We start from the raw sequence: 24,227 nt of genomic DNA on the forward strand, positions 1-24,227 counted from the left end.
ACAGTCTTTGATATCCTCCTTCCTCTTCTTCCAAAGAGGGACCCTTAAAAAGTAACTGCTTAACACTACAGTTAATACTAGTTAGAATCTGGATGCTATTGGTTGGCTGGGGATTTTTTTTTTTTTAAAGTAGAAATGTAAATACTCACTATTTGTAAGAAGTACACCAACCTAAAAAGCTTCTGAAAGACTTATTTCGTCTACAGAACAGATGGACAATAACTGCACAAATTTCCTCCTACACTGCCTTCAAATCAGCTGCCTTCATCAAGAGGAAATCTTACAGAGAGTTTTGTCACCAGCTGATGACATCTCCATCAAAGCTTTTAAGAGCAGCAGTAGTCACGGTGACTTGAACACGTTATCATAAATTTAAGTTAGACTGCAGTCACACAGCAACTATTTCCCAGTGCTATTAATACTGCAACTGAGATAAAAGGATGTGTATCTTGCATTAGCAGTGCTCTAAAACAGCATGTTAACCCTCTACAACAGACTGTTAACCAACGACAACACCTGCGAACGCAAACATTCTGAACATCACAGAACTGATGTTCAGAACTGACCAAAAGGATCCTCCTTTAACTCAAAACATTTCAAATAAACGCAAAACAAGCAAAAAGCCACCTCTTCTTCCCCATTCTTAACAAATTATTTAAGATTTGTTGGCGCAAGCATCAGAATCTTACTTTTAGCAGAGAATTTGTTCTCTTTCCTGGTTCGTCCTGTTTTCTTCAGGCAGCCATCACAGACAAAGCTGAAGCAAAAAAAAAGAAGAAAGTGAAAAACCACCCCAAGTCAGACCGTAAAGTTCTTTAGCATCTTATCATTAGAAGCAAATTTTTTTACCAGATCTTATCTGGTCTGGAAATTACCTTAACTGAAATTTGAAATAAAAGACAGCACAAAGAACAGTGCCAGCAGAAGAGGCTCAGCTGTTTCAGGGCTGCAGAGGAAGAGCTAAGCTCCAGAGGGTGCATCTCCTATCAGTCACCCATGTCATCACCTGCAAGCCCAGGAAACTGGGTCTCCGCTGGCAGGTCTAACAATATTGGCGTATTCTTGGAAGAAATAGCCTCAAACTGCTGTCTCTGATGGAGATGCCACAATACATAAAGCAAAAAGCTGATTTTTTTTCTAAACACTCAAATACACTGTAGCATGAAATGATGGGCAGATTCTTCCTCAGTTACAGAATGTCTACCCTCTTCTGCAGCAATGTGGATGGGACAACAGAATGGTAAAAGTCATAGCTTTCTTGTCAAAAAAGGGAACACAAACTCTCAGATTTATCTACATATCATTTATCAGCTTTTTAAAAAAGCTTTTAAAACAATCAGAAAAAAACCCAACAGTATTTTGATCAGGAACTATGGAGTATCTAAAAGCTAGATTGTTTTTCAGGTTTAATTTGATCACTGAGGTCTAAATCTAAAGACTGAAGTCACTTGTTAAATTCTTTACTAGTTACAATTTTTTTTTTTTTAAGATGACAAAGCAATACGATTTGTACAGAAAATAGACCAGTATGGAATTGTTACCAGAACTAAAAACATCTTTTCATGAAGGACTAATACCTTTAAACAGCAAAGGCTGAAACATAAGTCTGAAAGGCTCTCTCTTCCACACATAGCAACATTAAAAACATTAAAGATTGGAAACAACTTTACACACAACACAGTAAGATGCGATGCCTAAATTTGATGTTGCTCTATATATTCTGTAAAATTTTCAGGTGGGAATGCAACTTCTTCCATTAGACACTTTTTAACATAACCAATGTAAGGCAGTTTATGCACTAACTCCATAAATCTATCATATACTCTCTATTTAAGAAAGAAATTCCTCACCCAGAAGGCCAGATTATCTCATTATGAAGAACACAGATCTGGTGCATTTTTCTTCCACACTCTATACATTCAACAAATCTGTAGAAGGAAAAAAGGGGGAAGGGAAGCAAGGTTAATAGTATCATTACTTGCTTGTATATTTTGTAACATTTTATTAGAGGAGTTCTAGCATTTAGGCTCTTGAGCCTATTTAACATAGGGGGCACATCTATGCTGAGAACAGCCTCCAGAATGAATTAAGAATCTGTCAGCTCAAGTCAGGCAGACTATGCAGGGACACATTAGTATCACCATTTGCTTGCCTTACTGCCATCCACTTCACTCATTTTTTTAAAGCGAAGCCCTTCTAAGGATAAAATCTGCAAAACTGCTTGTTGCTATAATGAAGAGAGGAAAATGGATTCACAGGTCTCAGAAGCAAAGAACCAGGAGAAATAGTTGGCTGTTAGTTGCCCCACTATGCTTGAACCCTGGGGTACATTGCAAATATACTGCAGAAAGGTGGGAAGGAAGAAAACAGAAGCAATGTCAAAGTCACTTTCGGACTAGCAGAGATGTAAGGACAACTGAGGTAAGTGATACGGTCTACTTCACAGATGTTGGTGAATATAATTCTCCAAAATATCTAAGGTTGCTTCGTGTATCAGGACAATCTGACTCCTTTCGAACATGTCTATTTATAAGAGTCTGAGACTTTGAATGGATAGCTGTCATTTATGTAGGGCATATGGTATGCTGTAAGTTAGGCTTGTATTAGAGCATTAGGATACATCATCAGTATAACAATGGGAAATAAAAGTTATGAATCAAGTTGCTATTCTCTTCTTCCCACAGCCCTTGTAAAACAAAAGAACCGGCTGACCCTTATGCCTTAGAAGGCTGGTGTGGGAAGAATACACAGCCTTTTTGCTTATGCATTTTAAAATGAAGGTAATGTTTGCAGAGTAGCAGCACAGGTGTATCATGCAGGAACATGTAAAGTGGCTTCAAAAAAACACCATCAGGAATACAAAGAAAAGCAGCTGAGTCAACATCGTCATAACTTTACTGACTGTCTACAGTTCTGCTTCCAGAGCAATGCAGAACCACCAGCTGATTCAAATTTAAAAACTTTGCCTTCTACTACAGCTGCCTGTAAAATGTGATGACTAGAAAAGCAACAGCACCAAAAGAGCTACTGCCAAATGACCCAAATCAGTTCTGAGACAGGAGCATTTGCCACAACAGGGTTTCAAAGCAGAGTTATCTGCATTCATCCTTCTGTTGAATCCACATTCAAGACAACAAAATGCACTAATTTGGGCCCATACATACAGTGTTACATATCTCTCAAGTACAGCTGTGGTGGTTTGGGGGGTGACGACAAAATGCCACATATGCTTACTGAAGAGCCCCTGCTGGCTAGCAGAGCTACATGAAATTTGTGAAACATTGGGAAAAAAAAAGCTGATAGTGAATGAATAACATGTATTTTACAAAATAGTTATAATGAAATGAGGATCATTCAAAGTAGAACAGCATTACTTACAGTTCAGGGTCCAGTGTATCATTTTTCCTTTTTGAAAACTGTTCTTTGTTTATCGTGCTATGGAGAAACAGGCAATAAAACTGAGTTTTAACACAAGACAACATACATTCATGCGACAGCACACACATGCACACACCAAGACATAACTTGCAAGCAGATTTTTTAAACACTCGCTTGCACTACAAGAAAAGGAGTTGTGTTTCACAAAGTGACAGACAACAAAAGTATATGCCACCCTTGAGACTGGCCATGGAAAACATTCTTTTCTACGGAACAATAGCTTGTAGAGAACCACATTGCTCCCTTATTCAGTTTTATTACAGGATAAATGGTAAAAACTTGCTGACATTCAAGTTTTGGACCAGTCTGATCAGTATTTCATAGTGAAAGTACTATTTGATATGCCTCTGATATTCTGAAGGCAGAGAATTCCAATTATCTTTGATTACTTAGAAAGGTAGGTTCTCTCAGATTCCCCTAGCCCTCCTCCTAGATTAACTTCAAAGGATAAACTTCAGCTTCCAAATCCTGCAACTCCAGCCCAACTATTACTCTATGCTAGCTTTACCTTCCCTAAAGCAGTTGGCAAAGCTAAAAATTCCATCTTTTTGACAGTGAGGTCTCAGGTATCTTTTATACCCATGTGGTTCAAAATAGTCAAGAACAATTATACAAGAATACCCAGATACCTGAGAATTTACCCCAAGGAGAATGCTGTAAAATATGAGATGATCAGTACACGCCTCTCTGAGAAGCAATGATAGAGACACAATCCAACTTGAATGAGGTGCATTAACCCTCCTATCTTTTAATTTCAGTGTTTATTCTGAATAGTGCCACCTGCAGAGTACTTCAAGCTCCTTATCGCATTAATGAGGAAGGTTCAATCTCCCAATTACCTCAAACTATTATTATAATATGGTGAGCAGAACTGTAAACAGGACTTAACGTATATATTAATCTTCTTTGCTTTTGTTCATTTTAACTCTAAGTTGTGGAAAGAGAGGAAGGGAGCAGGATCTCTATGCCCCAGTAAAATGAGTTCCTAAGGGAAAATTTATAAGTAGGCAAGAGACCATTCAAAAGTGTACTTGCTCCTCATGTGCAGCCTATAGCCTCCATTTACACTACAGAACAACCAAGCGTTTAAATCAGCTATGAAAAAGAATACCAGCAGCTGGAAGGACATTCTTACCATTGCTTGTGTTCAAAGAGCTTTTTTGTTTTCATTATTAAAAATAAATAAATAATTATACCCAGCATCTGTGTTTTCAAATCTAGTGTAAAAATCAAAAGCACTCTATGCTGCCTTCTACCCTGAGTCAAAAGGTTTGGGGGCAAACCATTCCAACTTATGTGTATGAGAAAGACTGTACTCTCTCAGCAGCTAAACAAAAATTTTTATATATAAACATGAATATATTTTTTATACACAGATTTATGTGTATATAAATACTTGTTTCTCATAAGTACTTCACACCCCACATCTCATATTAACAAAACTGGACAACATTGATTAAACTTTGAGTCATTGCTTCTAGTAGAATAGCAATCTATACTATCCACAGGGACGTGGCCCACTGTACTGACCAGCATACAAACATTATTTCTTTCTTTTTCCTTCCAGAAAGGCAGACGTACTCTTACATTTTCCTGAGCCCCAGTGGATGCTTTCACTACTGTGCTAGCTACATCCATCAGAGCGACCAGGATTTGGTAACATGCTGCTACTTCTGGTGAAACTCTGTTTGTCCAATTACCAACTTCAACAACTCTCCCCCTGGCTTCAGAATTTCCCAAGTTCCTCACTTGCTTCTTTCTGTCTGCAGTGTTCCTGCAATGCCCTCCCCGCAAAGAGCCCGCTTTCTTCAACAGCTCAAAGAGTAACTGCTTGGCACTCATCTGTCCCTCAAGGGTTTCCTTAGTCTCCCAAAATTCTGTTTCAAGGTTTTTTTTGGGGGAGGTGTGAGGAGGGTACAGCAGAATGAAAGGCTGTTCCATGCTGGTGGCAAACTACTGGGAAAGATAAATAAATCCATGCATGGCCTTTTACCGTGATCTCCTCACACAGTATTTCTCATAACCAGATGGCACTCCAACAGTAAAATATTTGTATGGCAAAAGGAGGTTGCCTACTTCTGTTTTAGATGAAAACCAATCTGAAGCTGAATACAAGTTTAATAGCACAACTAGTATACAGAGTAGTACGTTTGACTATTTCAATCTACGTCTGTCACCTACCTGCCTGCAGGCGTGGTTATTTTTTTGCAGTGGAATACTTTCACATTTTTTCAGGAAAAAAGCAATTCTCTTCTTTCCCCTCTATTGGTATAGAAGCAATTTTAAGCACTAAGTGCTTATTTCTCACTACAGTTTAGTCAGTCCAGATTTTAAAGAAAAAAAATTATCTACAGCACAAGTCCAGGCTTTTACAAAGAAAATCTAGTCCACCCTCTACTAGCCTACAAACAGCAATGGTTACCTAAAACTAAGCTCCTTCCCTTTGAGAAAGCACTGTAGACCATGATACAGCTTATGAATGCGCAGCCCCAGCAAACACGAGTAACTCACGTTTGAGGTTGTGATGGGTCATCTCCCAGAGAAACGCTCTCCCCTTGGATTTCGTTGAAGCACTTCTCACAGAAATGATACCTGTCAGCAAGAAGGCCATATTTGGGTGAACTGCTCCGTCCATACAACACAGCCCAAGCCAAGCAACGGAGCCACCAATCACAGCAGGCCAAGGAAGGGACAGGAGCAGAGAGCAGGTCATCAACGGCGACAGGGATATTCAATGATGCAGATTTATGGGCCCCACATTGTGTTTGGTTGGTTTGGTTTTTTGGTTTGGTTTTTTTGGGTTTTTTTTTTTTTTTGCGCAATCAAAGCCAAGTGCAGACAATGACAAGCATGAAGGAGAAAAAAAATAACACACACGAACAAAGAAATGGGGTTTCGCAGGACAAAAACAAAAACATAGAAGCAGGACAAGACAACACAAAGCAGAAAGCCAAGGCAAAGCACAGATTAGCATTAAATCTCTCAAATGGGTTCACAAGCAGCAAACGATTAAAGCAAATTAAACAAGAGTATTCCATTTTAGCATACCCATACCCTCTTCATTTTAAAAATCCATGCCACGTACAGCAAAGAATTAAAATGACAAAGGGGAAGAGCAGAAGGAAGGAAGAACTGCTACTCTGACTTGTACATCAGCACAGCAGTTCTGTTGGCTGGAGGATCTGCAGGAGATCAATGGAAGAGGGATAGTCTTCCATCTTAAATGTATAAATGCTGAAAGGCCACAGGATTCTCTCCCAGTTAAAAGGGAAAGCTAAACATTAGAAGCTTAAAGAACAATAAAAATCTGTCCTCAAAATCTTACGGACACTAATTATAGAACTGTCAAACTGTATGCTAACTAAATACCTGACATTAGCTACACACATAATGATCTACATTAACGTGATTCTGTCATAGCCCAGTTGGAGTGTAGAACAGTCCAGGTATCAATACAACACGCATCACAGAGAAAAATTTATTCAAGTGTAAATGAAAAGTGATTAATTCAAGATTCTACCCCAGCCCTCAAAAAAGTTCTAAAACTGTGGCCTCTCCATTACTAAAGCATGTTAATTGAGTGCACAAGACATCTAAAAATAAATAAAAGAAAATCCAAGCAAGTTTATTATAAAGCTACACAAACCAACACTATAACAGCTGTTAAGCTAAAAAAACCCAGGTGTGTCAACCCTCTCTTCCCATTTTCATCTGAGATAATGCAGAGAATATGTGCAACTTCTGGAATTGCACATTTCAGTCTATAGATATACATGCATGTGTGTATATAACTTAGTTTACAAGTCACATGTATGCACGTTATAGTACAAACAATTCCCTTCTAACATTTGAAAATATATAAAGCATGTCAGATTTTTGAATAATAGTCTTCTGGTCCATCTAGTACTTGCCCACAGATAAATGTAAGCAAAAGATACTGATTTATGGTACAAAAAGCTCTACACTATGTAAGTCTAAAACTACAATAGTTATTTTAGGATACTATATGCTTATTTTCTACTTCTTCACTCCCAAAGACCTCCATTCACTGTTAAAACCTTTATGGAGCTTAAAAAGGTGAAGATGTGACTCCTGTAGCTCTTTGGTTGCTTTCACTTGACAAGGCGCTTAAGAAAACTACAATTCTTGCAAAATCTTTTTGGCTTTCAGGTCAAAGCCTTAGTGTTTTTTTCATTCTGAGGTTTAAGATGTTGGAAAGAATGGACAGCAGGAACTAAACTGATGGAAGTGACATAGTTTGGAGGTAAACAGCTCCCTGCTCTGAGAGGTGCATTCTGGTAACAGGCCAGGGGATTTGGGAGTGTTATAGCATGTATTTCCCTGCTTCTTCCTGCCTCACTTCCTCAATTGGCAAAAAACCCACCTAGCAAGAAACCTTCTTTCAGAAGTCAAATAGGTTTAAATCCTTTAATAAACCCCAAGTGAAAAAAAAAAAAATTCAAAACAACTGTAGAAGTGACAGCATTTTACACAGCTGCTGACAGCTACTGCAAGACAGCTCCCTTAAGGCAACTTGGGAAGAAAAAGCAAGCATCAATCTACTGAAGATCTGAATATACAAGTCTTCCAATGAAGATCTGCACCACAAAAATAAGTTTGCTCTTCAGTGTTAACATCATGAGAAAAACAAAAAGACTTGCCAAGTATAATAACTATTATGACCATTAATACACTTGCTGCATAGTTTACTCAGTGTTCTGCATGAAAAATATTGCTGCATGGTAGGAAGCAAAAGACAGCAGACTTGTAAGATAACTGAACATTTAATTAACTGCAGGATAAAAATTTAGTAAAACATCACGTTTCTGCAAACGAAAGAGGAAGAGCAAAGACTGCAGTGAACTTCTGCAGAAAGAAATCATTAACATACAAGGTAAACTACTCAAGGGCACTTCCAGCAAATTTTAATCTTAAAACACAAAGGTGTACACATATAAAGAAGGTGTATATGTAAATACATGCATGCCTTTTAACAGATTGATTGCAGCATGCACAAAACCGCACCAAGTGAGTTTTCCTTACCTGTTCTGGTAACTGTAGTAAGTGGCATCTCGAGGGATTGTGCATAGCTGTTTGCCATAGCAACACAATGTCTGTGGTGAGAACTCCAACTGCAAAGAGGAATGAGTCGTCTTAGTACTCATACGTGTTTTCACTTGCTCTCCATGGGAAGCAACTGTGACCCAGACAACGATCATTTCCACCTTATTCTATGCACAGATCTCACAGTACAGCAAGTATATGAAGTGCTACAGTCATAAGTGTTCACTGGTCTGTTATTCTCAAGTTAGCTCTTCTCCAAAGATGGACAGCATATTAAAACAAGACAATGCAAATACATGGTCTTAATATACAGTGAAATAGAGTGCACTACTGCAGTAACAAAACCACATCTGTTTAATTGGCAACAGCAAACAGGTTCACCCTAATCAAAATAAGCCTTCAGTTACTGACTTTTTCCCCTCCAAGGGCTTATATACGAATAGATGATTTAAGCACTAGGTAGAATCAGAAGATACATAAAAACCTCAAAATCAGATTACTCAGGATTACCAAATCCTGGTAAACTTTCAAAATTTTTGACACACCGTAACTGGTAACAACTGCAACTGCTGTATTCCACGCCCACCCAACCCCCACTTCAATACCAGAAAGCAAGCAGCAGACTAAAAAAGTGTTTATTTTCTTACCTTTCTTCCACAGCAATAACCAAGGCTCTGCATAACTGGGTCAATTTCTTGCTCAAACACCTCTGCCAGTTTGGAACAGTACTTATACACCCGGGATGTTTTGCGGTTATACAGCCAGGCATTATTGAACATGAGCCAGATGTCATCTACATATTGCCACGGTTCCTGGTACTGTCCTGTGTCTAGCTTCCTCTTGATAGTAGAAAGGTCCATGGGGTTCTTCACTATGTCAAAATAATCCTGCAAGAATACGCAGCGTATCAAAATGCTACTACTACAGAACTATGTTGTGACATAGCATGTGCATTCTCAGCATATAAATTCTTCTCCAGTACATCGAGAAAAACAGGTTCCTCCCTGACTTGATTGTCAAACTGCTTGTGACATACAATGAAATCGCTAAGCAATACCATATCACTCCCCAGTGCCTCCTTTTCATTATTCCTTTATTTCTCAGGCTCTACTGCTCTTCCACTCCTGATGAAATAAAGTCACTCTAATTTTAGTCAGCAAAACAAGTATTACAAAAAGTAGGAAACGGCAATGTTTTTGCAGCCATTGTGATCTGAGGATATACACAAGCACATTAATAGAAAGCGAGTTTTAGCAGATCAGACAACCTAATAAACAAAACCAAATAACTTTTAGATGATAAAAGATACCATGTTTCCACTAAAGAACACCTTTTTCCAATTCCCACTCCAGCAGTTATAGAACCACTTCTCCTACAAAAGTCCTCAGAATATGACAGCCAATTGAGAGCCTGTTAAAGAATATTAGCAACATTTATGCCTTCTTATAGTACAGCAGGACTGAAATGTTTGCAGTATCTATCTTAAAAAAAAAAAACACAAACCCACACCAAAGCCAAACAAAAAACCTTCAAGGCAAAAAAACATTGCTCAAAGCACCTAAGCAGGACTTCTATGTATACATATTTGTGTATAAATAGTAAACTTGTGCAGTCAATCCAGACAGATTAAAACACAGATCTTTGAAGGGTAATACTGTCTTCTGAAGACAATTCTAAAACAAGCAGAAAATACAACTGAAACAAAAACTACAAGATGAATAGTCTCCTCCTTGCTTTTAACAGATTAATAATCATTGATGGATTTTTTTTTTTTTAAGTGGTCTTGATCTGCTTAAGTTCCCACATATTCAGCCAAGTTTTATATATGATGAGAAACACCTAAAAAATTCACCAATGGAAGCATCACAACAGGAAGCAACATCCATAGAAAGCCCACACAGCACTGGGGATCTGTTGGTAACCACTTCAACGTATGGTATACCTGCTTATTTATCAAAAGGAACACAGAACAAACTTTTGAAAAAAACCCCCAATTTTCTTAAGTCAGACATTGCATGTTCCACTGTCTAAGCCAAACCTCTTCAAAGGCATCAATACAAAAATGTTAACAAGACAGACTTAAGCTGTTCTCAAACAGGTATGGCATAATATAGTAGCTTTGAATTAAAGCCAGTAAAAGTATCTTGCTAAGACACTCACAGGAATTCCTAGTAGTTGGGGATCCACAGGCTGTCGAAATGGAAGAGACTCCGGATCCTGACGGTAAAGTGCCTCCAGTGTTGGCATAAGCGCCTGCCGCAACTCTTCTGGCTTGAAAACTTTTGAAAAACAATCACATTAGAAAGATAGTAGAAACAGCTGTAAGGAAGAAACCTGCTGGAAAAGGTGAGGTCTGTGGAAAAAGACTATAGATAACAGGTTTATATTACTTAGCAAAGCTTGTTTATCCTCTGCAACACTGAGTTCTGAGGAGGGTATTAAAATGATCACCTGGACACAAGGAGATGGCCAAAATATTAAAGATAATCTTGTTTTTATCATAGGAAGACATCGCTAAGTTTAATACAGTCATTTTACATTCCAAATACGGCCCTTCTCTGAGGTCCCAAGACAAAACTTGTCTAGAAAATCTGGAACTGAGAAGTATCTCAAATCTCTATTGTATTGACAATTTCACTAAGACTTGATGTCTAACACTAAAGCCTTGAAGAACTTGCCCAAAGCCAATTACGACTACATGTATTATTAGACATTTCTGTCTAATATTTTCTGTCCAAAAGCCCCAGAGAACAATGCATATAAACCTACTGAGTACCAACAAGGAAAGCTCAGGTGTTTTCCCCTTAAAATTTCTCTAGGGAGTTTTCAGTCAAAACAGTGCTCCTGCTTACTTTTTTTCTTAGACTGCCCAGCTGCTGGAGAAGACTGAGTAGCTGGAGTAGTAGGCCTTTCTTCCCCCTCTGGTATTTCAGTCTTCACTTCGGATTTCTTCTCTTCTTGTTCCATTGGGTCTGGTTTACATTCCTCCACAACTGGTTCTACTTTAACCTGGAAAGTAGTTTGGAGCCTGTCACTTAAGTTTGCTGTGAAGTCACCCACCCACATTTCTGTCCTTCAAACCCATCTGCCACCCTGCCCACCACTCCTCCCTAGAATTAAGGGCATCCACTTTGTAGTCAAAACTCGGCTAAAACTTGAGCAGATGTGCTAGAATGCATCTTTAAACATTGCAGTAGAACCAATGATGAGCTGCTAACCAGTTCTGAGCTGCAAGTTGACACACAGGTAGTCATCCAGCTCTTCAGGCAGGCCTGACGGTCTCTCCTACACTGGGGCTGTCAGGGTGACACTGCCAGCGGCCACACTCCTAGCTGTCCTCAGTGACAAGTTGTCAGAGCCCAGTAAAGCAGCCCATCATGTACATATCCACTATTCTAACATTTAACAGCTGCCAATAACACCTGAAGGACTGATCTGAGTGCCTTCTTACACTGGCATTTACAAAAAAGCCTCATAACTGCAACCACATTATCATGGTCCTTCCTGTGGCCACTAGCTTCTACCACCATTTCACCATAAAAGAGACCCTTCTTTAGGAAGAAGTAGAGGAAGACAACAATCAAAATAGCAGCAGGCAGCACCTACAGCTCTCACTGAGCTCTGGAAGGAATGGCTTGCAGGGAGACAGAAAGCATCTAGCAGCACTAGATATTCTACCCAACAACTGACTGACAATCTCACCTCAGATTTCTCCTCCATTTGCAGTTCTGTTTGTTCTGGTTCCCCCTCATCTGTTTTAATATCCATTTTCACTTCCTGCAAGGGTGGCTGCTGCTGCTCTGGAACAGTCTGCTGAGAGTTCACCTCTGTGCTGCTGGTGGATGGCGGGTTGGATACCTGCCCGTCAACGCTTACAGCTGGCTGTGAAAGCTGAGGAAACAAAACATGCATTACAAATAGGCTTCAAATAAGCTTATTTTTATTTCTCTGATCTACCGTTTACTTATACTATGTTTCCATCAAAGTTTAAATGCACTCTAGTCCTCCTACTTGCTTCACCTGATGAACATGCTGCTACACAATACAATTACAGAAAAACATGCAACAGAAACATGCACTGGAAGGTCTAGTATATAGATAGTTACATATTGTTTCCTTACTGTACACCACCACTATACATATGTAGACATAACTAAAGACTTCAGCCATGTTTCACAGTGAATTTCAAAACATGCACTAGAATTCTGAAAAATAGTCCCTTTCTGGAAACACCAGATGATCTATAGATTGTCTTGATGCAAAAAGGTTACTTCCCAAATGCAGTAAAACCTATTTTTATATTAAACATGCCAGGAGTTACCTCCATTATCAGAGACTCGCACAAAAATAAAGACCAACTGAAAATGAAACCTTACACTTAGACATTTGCAGGGAAAGCACAATTAAAGTATTTCCTTACAGGTGTTGTGGGGTGCTGAGGCTGCAGCGGTGCTGTTGGTGTGGGAACAGATGCAGTCGTGCTCTGCTGCGACAAAGGTTGCTGTTGTTGCTCTGCAGAAGGGGTAACTGGAACTGGAGGCTGGACTTGTGGAGGCAGCTGTGCCTGTGGAGGCGTTGGAGTCTGCCTCTGAGGGGGATGCATAGTTTGCGACTGTGGTCCAGGTGGCATTGCCTGAGGAGTAGGTGTGGAGGCAGCAGTGGCAGCTGCTGCTGCCTGCTGTTGCTGTGATCCCAAGCCTGGGGGGGTGTGGTGAGGCGTTGGGGTTCGACTAGGTACTGGAGAAGGAGAATTTCGGTGCATGGGAGGCTGTGGAAGAGGTGGGCAGTGAATATGGCTCCCTTGAGAACCTGGAGCCATTGCAGGAGAATTCACAGGACAGGAAGCGCTGGTCATTTGTGCCTGTGTGAAAACAAGTACATGTTTGCAATGATTTGAAATAGGAAAGGAGAGGAATTACTGTCAAATGGCTGCTTTCCCACAGTTACTGGCATACTTTTAAAAGTGCGACAAACTTTCTGTCGGTTTGTTGTTTTTTTTTAAACTCTATTTCAAAAGGAGAAATGGTCTATTCAATTTATTTTGCTCCACACGAACATAAAGCTGTTTTAAACTTTATTCAGCTCTAAAAGAGAAGTTTCAATAGAACAACTTATACTTGTTGATATGTTTAAAGAATGACACACCTACACTCCCAGTTTGCAAAACATTTATTTCTAAAACTGCAGATCTGTACATCCTGAATATAGGACAATGCACCACAGTGAAAAATTGCATTCAAATACACTTAGTGTGCCCATGCCCCCACCCCCAAGACTAGAAACTGAATTTATCATGAGAAATTAAGTACAGCTGTAACTGTACCATTACAAGATTTAAAAAAATTTGTATTTGTCACGGAAAAAAAGCTGTCACTCCACAATAATCTTGCCTGCAAACTAGGAAGAAGCATCAACGAGAAGCAAACTGACGTTCCCTACTTCTTCCTGGCCTGAAAGGTTCTTGCTGAAAAGGGAGAGGGAAAGGACAGAAAGGAAACTGCTAGACTGGAAGTTCAGATCTTTAGTAGTGATAACCCTCCTATCCCCCAAAGCCAGTAACACACATTGGTCTTGGATAGACATGCCTTTTTATGACTTATTCTTCCACGATCTCTTAATTTCTCAGGCTCTGCTGCCTCACTGTTAAGCAAGAAATTCTTAACTACTGCATGCTGAGTAACAATTTCTTCTTTGCTCCACAAAACGAAACTTAAAACAGTTCCCATCACACTTAAACTTAAGCCTGAGAACAAGCCGTTTCACCCATGCCATTCCCAATGCTACATCAGAAAAATGCAGAATCTCAATAAATGAATTCAGTTGAACATAATTCCAAAAGCATCTTGAGAAAACAAGCGCTCCTCTATTACTACTAATGGAACAATGAAACCAGTATATGAAAGAGCCCACTGATATCACTTCCAGAAATCAGAAACTTACTTGAGAAACTGGTGTCTGATTGCCAGGCTGAGTCATAGGCATGCTTGCTGTGTTCATTCCTGGGGAAGCAGCAGGGAACTGAGTCTGTTGTAGAAACTGATTCTGACCAGAAGGCTGGCCAACTCCTGGCTGCTGCATACGTGAAGGAAATCCCATCTGTTGGAAAAGAAAGAAACTCACTTCACACAACATGCACACACATCCATAACATTTACAAAAAAAATTTATCTTGTTGTAGAAATTGATGCTTGTTGCTTATCTGTAGGAAACAATGTGGAAAGTCTGCTTATAGCTCCTCTCAATAGGCTGATATTATGATTTCCCTTGTAAGCTGAGGAAAAGGATATTGATTTCAGATTGGGACTGACTTAAGATTGATCTCTGTTCCTTGTTTTAAGGATGCAACAGCACAAAAAGCCACTTAAACTTAATTTTTAGGCAATTTTTACCTATAGGCTTACAACAGACCAGACAAATTTTTCAGTGGAGATGCAAAAGGATGAACCAAAAGATCAAGAGAATGAAGAAATAATGCTTGAATTTTTTTTTTTTTTTAAATTTACTTATTTTAAGGAAACCACAGCCAACAGAAGCAAACCTGCGAGCTCAACACCCTGGACAAAACACACACTGACCTGGTTCATGGCCCCAGCCTGGCTTAGCTGTCCAGGGTGCTGAAGAGGAGGGGTTTGCCGGGGTCCCATCGGTGACAGCTGCATGTTCATCTGGCCAAACTGATTCATTCCTGTGCGTTTGTGCCAAAAAACACACTTATAAACAAAGGCCTGAATTCTCCTTTGGGCACCATTCAACATTTGGAGAAGAAATGCTGTCAGTTTCTTCCTAATTTCACTTTCTAGCAACCCGTTTTCAAGCATGCACTACTATAAAGGAAATATTGCCTTCTATCAACCCGTTACATGTAACGATTTTAAATATAATGTGCCCAAGCTACTCTACTCTTTCAGAATACACACTAGTTCCTCCTCCGCCCCCCCCCCACCCGAAAGACTTGTTTCCACTAACTTAATCAAAGCTCTGAACTTTGACAACTACTGGAGTACATGATAAATAACCAAGTGTCACGTCTACTGCTGAAGATTCTTAATTACATATTACAAATTCAAACTGAATCCCAAACTGTATCTTCACTTCCTTAAGTATTTTGGATGTTGGCTGCAATACTTCTTGCATATGTAACAAAGGTTTTGCCCCTTCCTTTTGAGCAATAATTCTCACCATCATCCCTCTGGCACCAACACATCCTCATCTAAACTGGCTAAGCCCACCATCCTATGTTCACGTGATCATAAGTTCTTTATTTAACAAAGCAAGCAGCTCAAATTCACAAGATCATGAAATGCTATTAGATTATATATAGAGAAAAGTTATGTAAGTATTATACAATATGGCTAGCTATTTTCTTAATCAAACAGGAAAACTGTGGGTGAAATAAGGGCTATGACACTTCAGCAAGAGGAGCCCAATTCCAAGATTCCTTCAAAATCACAGTATCGAATTTTCTTCAAATATTTACCTGTCTGTGCCTGCATGCGATTCATCATCTGGTTTGGCACATTGGCACGTATCAGGGTTGGGTCAGGAAGAGGACCATCTGGAAAAAAAAAAAGATACTGGAATAAGATTATAGCATTTAGGAGACCACCAGGTTTTATCCATCGAACATTTCAGTGAGAATTACACACTAAAACCCATGTGTAAGAGAAAAAACCCCAAACCATACAGACATAGTCCAGTAATTTAAACACTCTTGAAGAGTCCTCAAAGTGTGAAGCAAAACTAGAAATTTCCTTAAAAATGTGAGCATGTCCCATTGACAGAAATATCCCCTGACAGAGTCAGCTTTCAGAAATTGAGGACAAATTTGAAGTATGTTATTGAGGCACAACAACAAACTCAGCAGCTCACGAACATTCCACAAGACTTCTACAGACCACTCTACACTGTTACTGCACCTCTAGATTTAAAACACTATCAGAACTACATGGTTCAACAGAGTATTTATGAAAGCTCTGAAGTTTGAGAACTACCAGAGTACATGACAAGCAACCAAAAGGGTTACATCTACTGCTGAAGATACAGATAGAAGATATCTACAGAAGATACAGCAAATAAAGTCACAGCATCAACCTTCAAGAATCTTTCCTGGATCTTGGTAATGCATCTTGGTAAATACTGTTCTGACTTCAAGCATAAAAAGACCCAGAACTGGATTTACCAAAATAAATTAAAATGTAAGCAGGAGAAAAAGAACTCAGATTAAGATTCTTGTATCTGGAACTACTGGGTCTTTCTGTAGTGTTAGAAAAAAATAAAAATCAGGAAGTTTTTTGTCTACTCAGTTGACTAATTCAAATTTTGACCTTATCTTCTCAGACAACTTATTACAGTGGCATTGACAGTTATAGATCTGTTCCCATGAGGTGTCCTTAAGAACTCAAATCTTAAGAACATATCTAAGTCCTGCATATCTAAGAACATGCAGGACTGGATGAATGAAGGAGAAAATCCTTTTCTTTTGAGAAGGAAGCTCTCAGGAGAGAGATGGGGTGGTGTGGTGTGTGCTCTAGAAAGTATATTTGCAGAACTGTTGCACTTAGTTTTAAAACAGACTATTTCAGTCTCTAGAACTGTCAGTCCAGAATCACAGACACACAAAAAAATCATCTTAAAGAAGATTTTGGCTGAAATAGTTAAAAAAATTATTTCTCTTTTACTATTAAAGAGTTAAACCAGAGCAAGGGATGCAATTCTATTTGGAAATATATTTCAATTATTTACAGGACTTTATCAGAAATACAAGACTACAATGTCAGCAGATGCCTTTCCCAGTTTGTAACTAAATATATCATCCACAATAACTAGGTGTGACCTGTTTTATCTATTAGCTTACAGCTCCTCATCCCTTCCTAATGTTGTAGAGACATTACAGTCTTTAGCAGCATGATAGTTTTGATCATTAACATCTCTCCAAAGTAAATTTTATTCTAATATACAAATGCATGGTTAGCAGGGAATCTAATAGTAATAATAATCTGTTTAGCATTAGGAAGGTAAATTCAAGCACTAAAACTACTGTGAAATATAAGACAGTTGCATGGGGAAAAAAGTAAAATCTGGTTTTCATTGCATGCTGGAGAGGTCATTTGTCTAAAAATCCAAACGTGGCATAAAACAAGGACTATCAAAACTTTCAAAGGCATAAATACCTAAGCACTCCAATCATACTCTCTGTTTAGCAACAATAGTAACAGTGACCATAATTTTGAACACCACAGAACTAAATACCATGTAAATATATTTCTCTTATAGTAACTGATATTATCTTTAATAAATTAATTCTAGAAGTGAATCTAATGAGGTGGAAGATCTACAACATTAAGAATGCAACTTAATCACCATTCCATCCACCTTCAAAGTAACTGTAAAGGTTTACAATATTGCAATTTGTTCAGAAGACTAAATGCTTTTAGATAATGTCATTAATTAGCACATAAGGCAAAAATTTTACAAGTACTTCTGAACAAAGAGGAGAAAGTTCTGTTTAAATTTGAGCAAGCCAGGTACCTGTGAAACAGGAAGGGCAAAATGGTCACAAGCCTACCAAAATGACAGTACAGGATTCTCCTGCACCAGGTAGTCAGTAACCCAACTGTTCTTACTTGCAGACATCCCTGGCTGGGGCTGTCCCATGTTGGGCCCTTGATTCATGGGAGCCTGTGGCATGCCCGGAGCGTTTGGGATCATGTTTTGCTTCTGCAGCCTGGTTCTGCGTTTCTCCTCCAGTTCCTTCTGAATCTTATAGATCTTCTCCGCTAGCAAGTGATAGTACTCTGCCTGTTGGGGAGCAATACAAGTCAGGAAAGGAGATGACAGACACATTCAGTAAAGGCAACAGGTCCCAGGGATCCAAGCTTGAAAAAAACAGCCTTCCACACGCACATTTTGGCTCAGGTCAGGGTGGCTTTCCCTTTGCAGGGACTGCTGGGCAGAGAGGAGGGCAAAAAGGAGCACCGCTCAGGGCATCGCTGGCAACCGTTATTAGGCCAACGCTGGACACGTCTCTTCTCGTGTCCAACCCTTCTTTGGGAGAATCACAGTGAGGAGCTCCACGCTGCTTTCAGGGGACCCCGAGAAGCCTCAAGCACAGCACACCCCCACGGGCACCACCCCGACTCCCAGCACGCCCAGGCAGAAGCCTGCAGCTGGCTGGTTCCCAGAGCCCATCCAGCAGCCCCTGAACACACGCTTCCTCAGCCTGGGACTCTCATCTGCGCTTTCACTCCTCTTCCTCCACCCTCACTGCGGCACAAAGGCAGACACACATGCGACTGTATGACAGAGGACGGCATCTCACCCTGCTGTTTGCCGATTCATACATATCACCTTCCACTTTCCGAGCATATGCCACCAGATTCTCCATACGCCGATCCTTCAGTGCTGCAGGGTCAGGAGTAGGAAATATGGCTTGGACTCTGGAAAGAAAAAAAAAAGCAAGCATGCAAGTGATTAGGAAGTCCCCAGACTGGGACATCAGCACCAACCCCAGTGATCCGAACACAAAGCCGCGAGCAAGTCTTCCGACAGACTGAGGCATTGCTACAGCTCCTGGGGGACACCACCCCCACGTTGACGGCCTGAGTACTGAGAGGGACGCTTCTTCCAATAAACAGCCCCAAAGCAGCAGGTGCAGCTCCATTAATGACCAGGAGAGCAAGAACACACCTTTTGGGCTTCTGCTTTCCCCTCTCATGCACCCCGACACAACTCACCCCCTGACCCCCTGGTTTTATAAGCCAGGCCTCCTCCTGCCCCACACACACCCCAGAGGCAGCAACTCACCCGCCAGGAGATTGTTTTGATAGTAGCTACTCACAATTTATGAACAAGGTGGTTTCGGAGATCCTGAGTAATGTCTTCATGCCACTGCTTTCGAATTCCGGTATTGGATGGTTGAGCTGTTGGCATGGCTCCCAAACTGGCAACATTGGTGCTTTCACTCATCATAGGGCTTCAAAAACAGAGCAAGAATTGAGGGTGAAAGTCTAGCCCAAGCTTAGTCATCTTACAGTCATAGCCTCTTTTAGAATAATGTTAGGACAAAGTGCTAGTTCAGCCATTCCCTAATCAATGGACAAACTCTGCCGAAATAGCTGCACAGACACCAAAACAACACCATGAAAGAGTACATGCTGTCCTACCCAAGGATTCGGAAAACTGTGAACAAAAGCTACAAAATCCAAAAGGGAGAGCGAGCCATTGATGGAATTTACCACACTGTTTATGCAAGAAGTGCCAGGAGATTATAAAGCACAAGAATTGCTTTTACACCTCAGTGAGTAACTTGTCCCTCACTCACACTACAGCTCAACAGCAGGTTTGTGATATGCTACCCTGATCAGTAAATGCACTGGACCTTCAGACCTGCCCATATACTAAAGAAGATAATGCCTCTAACCTCTGCGGCCTAAAAAAGTCAGTTTGCAAGTACTGACAAAGTTAAAATGGACACCAAGACCTCTAGAAAGGTAAGAGCATAGACATCACAACTATCACAACTACAAGGCTTCTTTTCCAACTATCCTTTAGCAGCAAGCATCAGTTACTCCCCCTCCAGTATAAGCATGCAATATCCTTATGTACATGCCCTTTCAATTCATTTGTTATGGGCAATCATCAGCATTTGCAGCTGAACAAAATCACAGGGGTGCAAAGAATAATTCAACTTACTTTTGAGAATTCATGGTTGAATGTAACATTGAGTCAGGCAGTAGATTAGGGGCTTGAACCCCTACACCTCCATTCACTCCCATTGGATTTGCACCTGGAAAACAAAAAAGTATTCTTAAATGAACAGCCCATTTACTGTGCAAAATCAGTAATTGCTCAGCACTAACAAGGGTCTAGCCTTCCAAGTACTTTGACTTTTGTGAGGGGAGTTTAATTAATCATTGCTTTCTTTACCCTCTTCATTTTACAAACTTAGAAGTCATCTGAGGCACAACACTGGTGGCCTCCAAGTGAAGCATCACACCACATTACTCTTCTGCACATCTTCCTGAACTTCTCAACAAATAAGGAATTTCTGTTTCAAATGTTATGTACCAGAGTCCTTTTCCGTGACTCCTTAATCAAATATCCAGTGTTACCAACCCTTTCTGGTATTTTTAGAAGTGGTTTGGGGTTGTTGGGTTTTTTTTTTGTCATTCAGGGGTTTAGGATATATATTCAGAAAGGCTTCAAAAATGTAAAACATCAGCTACCACCTATATCTGACAAGGTACCCTCTCACCCACTCCATAATTAAGGACCCTACAACTAACTCCAATGTTTGCACCAAGAAGGAAGTACCTTCCTTTGCAGGAAAAACCTCTAGAAATTTGTTACATACCAAAATCTGTTTTTCTGAATCACAGATCTCAATCACCATAAAAAACCTGCCTATTTTGAGTTAAGACTCAAAACAGTGAAGAAAAATGCAGCATATCTCTGCCTAGAACTTCTGAATAGATCACTTTGTAAAGTTGTGAGAGCAGCATGAAAGCCACTACCAAGCTTCACATGCATTTAGGACATCTGAATCCTACAGAATCTGTATTTCAAGCAAAATTAGACACTGCATACACGACAAATCCACTGAAATTAAGTACAGCAAGTCTAATACCTACCTCTATCACAACCAAGTGTTTAACAGACTTTCCATAAAGCTGCCTCCAGCCTCCCCTCCCTTATTCACTTTCTCCTTCCCGGATTAACTTTGCCAAGCTGATGTAGAAGACAACTGTCAACCTTTGCCTTAACTCTCCCTTTTCAACTGCCATAACCAGCCATTTGTTTCATCTACTTAGGACTGCATCTCTTCACATCACAGCTGTCACCAAATCCTGCTCTTTCTCCTAAACTAGCCCTATTGTCACGTAGGCCACGACCTGATGATTCCTCTCACTTGTTTTAATTCCCCTGTAGACACTCGATCCTAACAATGAAACAACAGCCAAAAGTCTACACTCTCCATGCTTGTCCTTTCCACGTTAAGCTTCAGTTCTTCACTCTCCAAGAGCTTTTCAACCCCATTTCACTGGACTTTCTTATCAGTGCTACAAGGAGTGCCCAGTAAAAATGCACAGGCCAAACTCTTTGTCTATAAATGAATAAAAAAACCTAAAAAACATTTTGCTTCAGAAAAATTGATGATATGTTCCTTTCAACCTTTCAAGACCCTCACTATAACATTTTGGGGCTCCTAGAAGTTCACCTACTTGTAAAACATTCTGATGCACAGTAGAAAATTGTTTTAATGTAATTGTTTTAAGAGTAAGCTCTCAGTACCTTCCCTCCACCTTATTAAAAAAGGCTTTACACACCGGAAAGCAAAGTTTTAGCAGTATACAAGTCACATGCAACCCACGAGGACCACTCATCTCATTAACAAGTCTACTCTATCCCACAGCCTTTTCCTGAGTAACTCAGGAGCAGCATGTTGTTTGGTGCAGAAACAGCACATCAAACTGCATCCTGCAACCAAATGCTACTTTTCTCTGCAATCTCTTGGGTCTTTCCCCACGGCATTCCTGTGCCTACACAGCACTCACTCTGTACATAAGCTTGTCACGGGGCATATAGGCAGGATCACTGCAATCCCACACAAGCTTGTGATAAATCTCTACCAGCTCATCTTTCCTCTTCTCCATTGAAAAAAGAACAGTGCTACTTAAGCAACTCAAAGAGGTGGGGGTGAGAAAAATTCCTGTGACAATCTCAAACTATCAAAATTAAATTTGATGGTTAAAGGTTACTTCACCTGACACCAGTGACAGCCAGGTTAGAACTAATTGCACCTCAAATTAAATTTCTTAAGTAGTCTTTTGTGATTTTGCAATAAGCCACCCAGACAATTTACAGTTAGCGAGTCCACATGACAGGATTCAGACAGTCTGTTATTTACTACTTTTCATTTTTAAAACAAACATTACATATCTGGGATACAACTGTAAAATGCTGCAGTCTGAGTGGCAAGGAAGTATACTTGAATACAGGCAATTCCAATGCATGCATTTCCAATTAAAAACTCCTCTAAAACGCCCAAAACTTGCATTACAGTACAATTATGAAGCTACAAACCAACATAAATGTTTTGGAAAAATTGTTCTAAAAAATTTTTAAAAATCACTTTTCCAAAGAAAATACTCTTCCCAGAAAACTTGTTTTCCAAGAGAAGGCGTCTGGGCCCTCTAATGTGCCTGTTCCACTGAGTAGCTCGCTATCTCAAGTCTAAAATATTGCAAAGGCATAACTTTTGCAAATCAACTAGCAGTATTAAGCTAATAGCTTAAGAAAATTTGCATTAGATATAGCACAGGAAAGTTGCTTGTAGTTTGTATTTTAACACTAACAGATAAACTTACTCATAGGACGCAGACCCTGGGGTGACTGTCCTTGTTGCTGATTCTTCACTTGAGCCTGGGGCTGTGTCTGCATCTGGTTCCCTTGATAGGTCAGTCCAAGGGCTGCATAGGCTCTCTCGATGGAGCTGGGGTCTATCTGACTGGTAGTGTTTATGCTGGGCGTTGTCTGCTGCCCCACACCCACGGAGCCAGTATTTGCAAGTCCTACTGCAGCTCCACCCAGCAGCGCTGGAAGAGACATCTGAAGTTAGTAAAGACAGCAGGCGGTAGCCAAAGAGGGCCATGAAAACAGGAAAAGAACATAAAGAGTGCACTGGCTGTTCAAAGTAAAACATCTCCTCCTAGGAGCATGCAGAGAAGAGGCCAGGTCTGGAAACCTGTCATGCAACATGGAGACAAGTTTTGACCCAACCAGCTATTCCAACAACACGCCGTTTTCCCTTTGAGCTGCTGAGAGGAAATCCCACTCTAAGTATCTAGGACACATCTGTTTGCTTCAAACTGAAAACAGAGATACACCATGTCACAGAGGCTAAAGGCAGAAGGGTACATACAGCTCTTCAGCAGCCATTGTAATAGCTTGCTTCCCCCCCCCCCAATTTTCTTGAAACAAGAGATATCTCAGCTCACATTAGTCATGAGAAGAGCCCAAAGTAACATTAGGAAAGCAAAAAACACAACCAACAACCAGGTACCAATGACAAAAATCTTCCCAAAGATTTTGGCAGAAAGACAAAAGGGACACAAAGAGAAGAAGGAAAAGACATATAATGCAAACAAAGGATGGAGACAGAACCAAATATCATCAGGGCTGAAATTACACAACCCTCTGTGTATGTGCACATCTGTCTCCAGAACCTGGTCAGCTGGAAGAGGTGGTAGTGAAAAGCCAATCATTTGGTTGAGAAAGCTATGGCTTGTTCATTCTTACCACCCTCCTGCTAGGAAAATCCAATAAAGTTAGAAAGCTTTAATAAACACTAGCTATCAGAGACAGAAAAATATTCTGTGACTCTAAAGCAAGAGGAAAATCATATTACATGTTCCCAGACTCAAGAGCATCACCACTCTTACCTGGGTGCAAGGAAGTTTAACTAATGTACATTTTATGGTTCATTCAATAGACAGAACTCCCCAGTACACTTACATTGTTGATTTCTTTTGTCCCCAGCATTTTTGAGAGGCAAACATACAGGACAGTCATGTCTTGTACAATTCTTCCAGTGTGAGATGATTTGTCGGGAAGATGCACAATGTGCCACTGAGAAAGGGAGGGGAACAAAAAACTTTTACAAACTACTGCCAGTATCTCCACATGGTCAACACAAACTGGGTAGGGAGCAACTACTTTTCTCAGGG

At 40.1% G+C, this 24,227-nt stretch overlaps 1 protein-coding gene across 3 annotated transcripts in view; it reads right to left on the reverse strand.

Moving 5' to 3' along the window:
* Window positions 1-24,227, reverse strand: part of EP300 (EP300 lysine acetyltransferase) — a 64,925-nt gene that overhangs the window by 11,546 nt on the left and 29,152 nt on the right. Inside the window, exons 5-23 of one of the 3 annotated variants that reach the window (XM_075751704.1) lie at window positions 24,016-24,129; window positions 22,869-23,096; window positions 20,194-20,287; window positions 19,340-19,474; window positions 18,821-18,938; window positions 18,126-18,300; window positions 15,980-16,057; window positions 15,078-15,187; window positions 14,443-14,598; window positions 12,923-13,363; window positions 12,205-12,393; window positions 11,355-11,511; window positions 10,663-10,781; window positions 9,150-9,389; window positions 8,482-8,570; window positions 5,950-6,030; window positions 3,379-3,435; window positions 1,851-1,928; window positions 690-757 (exon numbers count right to left, since the gene is read on the reverse strand). In XM_075751704.1, coding sequence (XP_075607819.1) covers window positions 690-757; window positions 1,851-1,928; window positions 3,379-3,435; window positions 5,950-6,030; window positions 8,482-8,570; window positions 9,150-9,389; window positions 10,663-10,781; window positions 11,355-11,511; window positions 12,205-12,393; window positions 12,923-13,363; window positions 14,443-14,598; window positions 15,078-15,187; window positions 15,980-16,057; window positions 18,126-18,300; window positions 18,821-18,938; window positions 19,340-19,474; window positions 20,194-20,287; window positions 22,869-23,096; window positions 24,016-24,129 — 2,727 coding nt within the window. Of the gene's footprint in view, window positions 1-689; window positions 758-1,850; window positions 1,929-3,378; window positions 3,436-5,949; window positions 6,031-8,481; window positions 8,571-9,149; window positions 9,390-10,662; window positions 10,782-11,354; window positions 11,512-12,204; window positions 12,394-12,922; window positions 13,364-14,442; window positions 14,599-15,077; window positions 15,188-15,979; window positions 16,058-18,125; window positions 18,301-18,820; window positions 18,939-19,339; window positions 19,475-20,193; window positions 20,303-22,856; window positions 23,097-24,015; window positions 24,130-24,227 lie in introns of all 3 variants that reach the window. The other 2 variants (XM_075751699.1, XM_075751689.1) reach the window with 2 other exon arrangements.

Source organism: Balearica regulorum, chromosome 1, assembly GCF_011004875.1.
Source record: "Balearica regulorum gibbericeps isolate bBalReg1 chromosome 1, bBalReg1.pri, whole genome shotgun sequence".
NCBI lineage: Eukaryota > Metazoa > Chordata > Aves > Gruiformes > Gruidae > Balearica > Balearica regulorum.